Source organism: Haliotis rufescens, unplaced genomic scaffold (assembly GCF_023055435.1).
Source record: "Haliotis rufescens isolate VD_foot unplaced genomic scaffold, xgHalRufe1.0.p SCAF_5, whole genome shotgun sequence".
NCBI classification, from domain to species: domain Eukaryota; kingdom Metazoa; phylum Mollusca; class Gastropoda; order Lepetellida; family Haliotidae; genus Haliotis; species Haliotis rufescens.
The window spans coordinates 58473753-58481731 of record NW_025964223.1 but is presented as its reverse complement, the minus strand read 5'-3'; the positions used below and the strand labels follow the sequence as shown (position 1 = coordinate 58481731).

General features: G+C 40.1%; 1 protein-coding gene across 1 annotated transcript in view; it reads left to right on the top strand.

Moving 5' to 3' along the window:
• The first annotated feature begins 284 nt into the window (after positions 1 to 284).
• Positions 285 to 7979, top strand: part of LOC124140304 (neuronal acetylcholine receptor subunit alpha-10-like) — a 57921-nt gene continuing 50226 nt past the window's right edge. The window contains exon 1 of the mRNA XM_046507811.2: positions 285 to 492. Coding sequence (XP_046363767.1) covers positions 441 to 492 — 52 coding nt within the window. The 5' untranslated portion in view covers positions 285 to 440. The remainder of the gene's footprint in view (positions 493 to 7979) is intronic.

Below are 7979 nucleotides of genomic sequence, written 5' to 3'. Positions count from 1 at the left end.
AAGTGCATGAGCGAAGATATCTTATTACTATCACACATATATTGAACCAGCTAAGAAATTATCTCTCGATATGTCAAAAATAAAATATTATCTAGCTCCGCCGTTAACCCAGTTCTCCTCTACATTTAGTTTAAATTTGAAGCGTGGTTCCATTCGGTTAACTTTCTTCCAGGCGTTGCATTGATGCATTTGAATTAACCGATTAGAAGAAGAAATTCGTCAAAATTTGACGTCTGCTCTGAGAGCTGGCTCGCTACGAGAGCTCTTGTCGTCTGCGCTAGCGATTGGCGGATAACGAGCTTCTTCCTCGTCTCTCGCAGTGCTGCGACCTCCTGCTTGCCAACATTCAATTAGACAAGCCACGACGCTCGCGAGTGTGACCGACTGTTCGCAGTTGTAGGACTTTCATCTTGGAATGTGCACATTGTTATTAAAGCGAAATGATGCACCTTAGCCTCCTCATCATACTTCAAGGGATGTTATGCATTGCAGGTAGGACCTCCTTTTTCCTAATTTCATAGAATCTATAATTGTGTTGCTTCGAAGTATGTGTTGTGTAGGACTTTAAGTCCGTCTAGAGACAGGTCAGAGTGCTCTCCGAGGTATCCTAAGTTGTGTAGTGCTTACGTATGTAGGTCAACTGTGAAATCAGTACTCTGGCTAAGTTTACCACGGATGGTGTCATTGCCATCATTGTCTTGCCCTTCACAGATGAAGTAATCTTGATGACTCTCGAACGTGCCCGTAGTGATGTGTGCTGGGGTTGTTTGAAACATGTTTTAGGTATTTGTCGATGGTTGTGAGTTACTTGATATTACTATCTGTGACTCGAGCTGTCAACAGGTTACCGGGGGGTGTTTGGTGTGGAGTAAAGAGTAAACGTGAGGAGCTAGTTTTACAATGACTCTGGTTGTTATGGATATGGGTACAAAATCAAACAATTCTTTGAGCATATCTATATAAGTGCAGATATGGAAACGACAATAATCGTCGTCGTCATCATCATCATAATCATCATCGTCGTTGTCATAATCATCATCATCATCATCATCATCGTCGTCGTCGTCATCATCATCATCATCATCGTCATCGTCATCATTATCATCATCAAACGAATCATAACCATTGCCAAAGTCTCCAGCATCCATAAAACATTGATGATCATGGCATTTATAGAGGGAGATGGGGTGGGTTGTTGGTCATTGAAAATGTGATAATTATGGCGATGATGATGATGATGATGATGATGATAATGATGATGATGACGATGATGGTGATGATGATGACGATGATGATGATGATGATGATTGCTGACAATAATAATCAATCATCACCTAAGTAGTCAAAACACCACACGTCAACAGAGTAGACAAGTGCCAGTAGTCGATACATGGCTAGCCTTGTATTGCAACAACATCCCCATGTATGGAGCATAAACGGCAGCGGCATGAGTGATTGGTATACGATGTGCTGTTGTTCCTTATGCACTAATCAGTGTTATTGTCTGTGAGGAGCAGTGGGCGCCCAATGTACTCTCTGCCGGACTACAGACAGGGCTTCTCCCTCACGGAGCCTGCATACTTCATTACAACACGAGACTGCCACAATCGATCAGTTCTCACGCGCCTGGACGCTGTTTCTCTGGGATTTCTGCATTCCATACCAATACCTACATAAACATTATGCAACACGGCTTTTGCGTGATAACAATATTGTTTGTGTTTGGCTGAACCTTCCGACCAGAAACGGAGCCCGAAGCTAGTAAATTACCATAGGATGCAAGTGCGAAGTGAAGGCATTTCCAGACCGATACACAGTACCGCGGACACTCAGTCCAATAGTCACCTATAGATTCTGCAGCACAGTGATAAAGTACCTCTACATGCGGTATCATTATATTACCATATTCCTTTTTATACAACAGGTATCCACGTACTAGTATCTCCTCTGATGCGGTTTTATTTGTTCCCCGATCAGTGGATCCGTTTGCATTCCAGTTATCGTTCTCAACTCCCTGGGGAGTATACAACCCAAGCTGCCTAATGGGGATAGAGGGTACCGGGTACCCATTCCGCGCTGGGTGAACAGAGGCACATTTGAACTTAGTCGCTTGCCCAACATTTGAACTTAATCACTTGCCCATGGTGACACCACACGTTTTGACACTTGTGTATGTACGTGTTCGTGTTTCCACCATCTGGTCATGTACCATCGGACGAGTGGGTTCTTTTGAGTGCACAGGGTGTGGGTACTGAGCACTAGGGGTAGTGACAACACTGTAGAGACCTGTAAACATTGTTGGTCTCAAGGCTAAATAACAATGCCGACTAGATGAACACATGGTGGGTGTTGGAAGTTATGGACTTCACGTCATACTGCATGGGTCCAGGGCGGTTTGAAATTAAACATAAACATTTAACAATAAAACAACAGCCAGCAGTGTAAAACAGCAGTTTTGTCCGAGACAAGCATGACCGCCATAGTATTAAAGTATTAATGGTCAAAGCACAACATGGCTTGATGAACACTAAGATTCTGAAATTCACCAACCAAACAGGCATCTCCATGTAAAACGCGGATATCACGTTTGGTGCTGTATATTTACATCTGACGTTGATCAAGGCTTACTGACACGATATAATTCTCATATCATCACATCCTGCATCGCTCTGTGGGATATGTATGATAGGCTTGAGGTGGGGATATTTGGAAGGTCCCGATGGCAACAGCTGGATTCAGAATAATGTTATCGAAATGATTCTAATGTTTGAGCTTTGACTATATCCTCAAATATATTTTGAAAGCTTGAACATGTATATAGCTATTAATATGCCATTTACAGCCATTTTAGAATGAACCAGCCTGTCAGTTTTGTGTTCGAGATGAACAAGGAAATGATTACCGATCCTGAAAACTCGGACGCTGCTGCTTTTTTGTGACTCTTTGACATTGTTGAAGTGAATACAATACTCATGATGCCCTATAATGTTGTCCTGGGTAATCAAATAGACAGTACAAGCTGTTAAATGTACTGGGGTGGATTAGACATAGGAAACAATGTTGTATGTAGTGTTACAGGATGGTTCATGGCATGAAACAATGTTGTATGTAGTGTTACAGGATGGTTCATGGCATGAAACAATGTTGTATGTAATGTTACAGGATGGTTCATGGCATGAAACAATGTTGTATGTAGTGTAACATGATGGTTCATGGCATGAAACAATGTTGTATGTAGTGTTACAGGATGGTTCATGTCATGAAACAATGCTGTATGTAGTGTTACAGGATGGTTCATGGCATGAAACAATGTTGTATGTAGTGTTACAGGATGGTTCATGGCATGAAACAATGTTGTATGTAGTGTTACAGGATGGTTCATGGCATGAAACAATGTTGTATGTAGTGTTACAGGATGGTTCATGGCATGAAACAATGTTGTATGTAATGTTACAGGATGGTTCATGGCATGAAACAATGTTGTATGTAGTGTTACAGGATGGTTCATGGCATGAAACAATGTTGTATGTAGTGTTACAGGATGGTTCATGGCATGAAACAATGTTGTATGTAGTGTTACAGGATGGTTCATGGCATGAAACAATGTTGTATGTAGTGTTACAGGATGGTTCATGGCATGAAACAATGTTGTATGTAGTGTTACAGGATGGTTCATGGCATGAAACAATGTTGTATGTAGTGTTACAGGATGGTTCATGGCATGAAACAATGTTGTATGTAGTGTTACAGGATGGTTCATGGCATGAAACAATGTTGTATGTAGTGTTACAGGATGGTTCATGGCATGAAACAATGTTGTATGTAGTGTTACAGGATGGTTCATGGCATGAAACAATGTTGTATGTAGTGTTACAGGATGGTTCATGGCATGAAACAATGTTGTATGTAGTGTTACAGGATGGTTCATGGCATGAAACAATGTTGTATGTAGTGTTACAGGATGGTTCATGTCATGAAACAATGTTGTATGTAATGTTTCAGGATGGTTCATGGCATGAAACAATGTTGTATGTAGTGTTACAGGATGGTTCATGTCATGAAACAATGTTGTATGTAGTGTTACAGGATGGTTCATGGCATGAAACAATGTTGTATGTAGTGTAACATGATGGTTCATGTCATGAAACAATGTTGTATGTAGTGTTACAGGATGGTTCATGTCATGAAACAATGTTGTATGTAATGTTTCAGGATGGTTCATGGCATGAAACAATGTTGTATGTAGTGTTACAGGATGGTTCATGTCATGAAACAATGTTGTATGTAGTGTTACAGGATGGTTCATGGCATGAAACAATGTTGTATGTAATGTTACAGGATGGTTCATGTCATGAAACAATGTTGTATGTAATGTTACAGGATGGTTCATGTCATGAAACAATGTTGTATGTAGTGTTACAGGATGGTTCATGTCATGAAACAATGTTGTATGTAATGTTTCAGGATGGTTCATGTCATGAAACAATGTTGTATGTAATGTTACAGGATGGTTCATGTCATGAAACAATGTTGTATGTAGTGTTACAGGATGGTTCATGTCATGAAACAATGTTGTATGTAATGTTACAGGATGGTTCATGTCATGAAACAATGTTGTATGTAGTGTTACAGGACGGTTCATGGCATGAAACAATGTTGTATGTAATGTTACAGGATGGTTCATGTCATGAAACAATGTTACATGTAATGTTACAGGATAGATTGTGATTTAGCATGCATTGTTTTGATGTGTTCATAGCTCATACAATTAATACCAGTAAGCATGATGGTTTGTCATATTTATTATGAAGCAGGGTTAAGTTGGGTACACGTGGAAAGAGAGAGAGAGTCAGCTGTGATATCTGACAACCGACCCTCCCCACGTGTGGCCCATGTACACTGTCAATCAGGATGGGATTACATGTTAATGGGATGTTTTCCTGATCGAATGTCTTGTTTGAAACGTTGTCTCACACTATCGTATCGCCATTATCTTCCACTTCATCACAGATGTATCATGTTCAGTACGTGCCTCAGCCGCCCAGTAAGGCTATCCAGCGTGATCATGGCGGAGAGTGGTGTAAGTTCCTGAGTGGCTATCAACTGTTTCAAACCGAGTTTACATCAGTTATATGGACATTAGACTTACAGCGATTATGGGATTTATTGACAACAATATATGTATGATATGTGTTTATGTATATATATGGATGGACTACACCATGTGTGTCGGTAACATAACATATGACAACACAAATATTGACAAACGCCATATATGGTCATGACATGTATTGACAACATCACATGGTGGACAGCAGGATTATAACAAAACGTGTGGTCAGCATTCTTCGGCTTCCACTGGGGACATCGCTCTGGTGAAATCAAGTGATATCTCCTGGTAGATATAGCTACAATAAAATCGCATCACAATGCTTTGCAGACCATTGTGGCGTCATCGGTTACCATGACGTCAGAATCATATAACACCACTAATCGTTCTGCCACTGAAGCTGGCTGGCTGCACGTCCAGCTGTATTGTACTTCCAGTACACTGGTTATTATTCCTTTCAACCTGAAAAAAAGTGGAAGAATAACTTTGGAAGAAAAATGGAAACTCGACTTCGTGTAGTTTACTTTGACATCAAATAGATAATATGAACTCTCGTCGAGTTAAGACACCCACAACCCACCCCCCCAAAAAAAAAAAACAAAAAAAAAACCCCAAACAATCAAAACAACCAAACAAACAACAACAACAAAAAACAAAAACAAAACAACAACAAAAACAACAAAAAAACAACCCCCCAAACCAAAAAAAAAACAATAACAAAAAACAAAACACAAACACACACACACACCAGCACGGTCCACGTGCTCAAAGCGTGTGGGTACTCATGACATAAAGAACACATCACATGTGCAGGAACCACAACATACGAAGCATCCGATATATGTAGTGCATAACAGAAGATATATACATTTACCATATATATTGTGACATGACAAATATGTACAGTATGAAATATAGGAACAACATCCAATACACAAAACAAAGAATCATCAGCTGTCTGGACCGAGTGTCTTGCATGGTGTAAATGAGCCAGTCACTACACAGAATATATCAGACAGTACTGTAAGTTTAAACTTTAAACAGGTCTGTCCTTGTTTGTCTAATGGCGTCTAGATTTGGCGCAGCTGACATGTTGTGATGGCGTCTCCTTGGGGACTAGGGTTCGATTCCCTGCAACCTATGATGGTCGTAAGAAACGACTTGGATCGGGTGGTAAGACTCGGTGACTTAGTTGACAGCGTGTCTCAGTTAGACGGCAAAGAAGTTGCTCAATCACTGGAGTATTGCTGAGTGCGGGTTAAAAGAACAAAATACGATGACCGACACTGGTTGGAGCCCGTAGTTTGTAGTGGAGGGTGAATGCACTGGTAAATATGGTGATAATTAGTGCTGGGTTATACCGGTGATGTCGAGATCATTCATGTATTTACTGTATGAATGGATTGTTAAAGCTTTCAACGTCGCTGACTTCGTGCAGACAATTGTTCACGTAATACAAACATTGTTGACGTGAGGCGTAATGACGTCAAAAGAGAAATTACGTAACAATATATAATTGCTGGTTCCATGTAGAAACAATTCCTCGACAAGGACGACTACAGCTAATCACGAAGAGTTGGTTATAAGGAGATTATTACAACGGTGTGTGCGTGCGTGCGTGTGTGTGTGTGTGTATGTGTTGAGTGTGTATGTGTGTGCGTGCGTGCGTGTCTGTTGTGTGTATATGTGTGCTGTGTGTGTGTTGTGTGCGTGAGTGTATGTGTGTGTTGTGTGTGTGTTGTGTGTGCTGTGTGTGTTGTGTGCGTGAGAGTTGTGTGTGTGCGTGTGTTGTGTGTGCGTGTGTTGTGTGCTGTGTATGTGTGTGCTGTGTGTTGTGTGCGTGTGTGTGTGTTTTGTGGGTGTGCGTGTGTATGTGTGTGTGTGCGTGTGTTGTGTGTATGTGTGTGCTGTGTGTTGTGTGCGTGCGTGTGTGTTTTGTGTGTGTGTGTGTGTGTGTGTTGTGTGTGTGTAGCGACATAACTCATGTATGTATTTCACTTATTAAAATAACGGTTCTGACCATTATTTCGTGATAAACATGAAGCACACAGTCATGTAGAGATTTCTACGTACCATGTGTAACTGACGTACTGACCTTGCCTTCAACTTATAATTGCTCTAGTTTCACACATAGCTTTCCAAATCATGTTTGCAACCTACGTTTGTCGTTATCACAACATACATAAATAAACCACCCCATTTCATGGGAACCATAAATGCTTCAAGCATGAAGCTCTAGCTAGGTAAAAACACATAGCAAAATAACATGATTGTTTCGTATTGCGTTCAATATATCAATTTCATATCAGAAAAATAACGCATGAAGTGAAATTGGATTTGCCATCGAGTTATTTTTTTTGTCATTTGTTTAATACTGTGAAATGTTTTTACTGATCTAATTTACTCGCGTCTTGCAAACAGATCTAGAGCGCCAGTTATGTGTCTGAGACTAGTGTGTATAACCTTGTGTTTCCATACTGAATTCAGTTGACAAAGTCACTACATAATGAATAAAAACATATAATAATTGAATGAAAAATTAAAAGAAACGTTTGATGGGTCCCATTTGTTAACGCTCAGGTATATATAATCTGATCCAATGAGGGAGTTAACATTTACCGTCGCAATGGCATTATTTCAGCCAAACAGCGACCTGATCCAATGCAACTACAAGTTTTTGTCAAGATCTAACTGGATCATTTAACTTGATTTAGGGGATGTCGTTGGAAATACCTGCTATATATTTTATTTTATTGTGAATAAATATTTCGACAGGTTAATATAATCAAGTCATATATTGTTGGTATAAATACGTCACATTTATGATGTATGGAAAGTGTTAAGAGAAGCAGGGTATATGTTGTGTGTA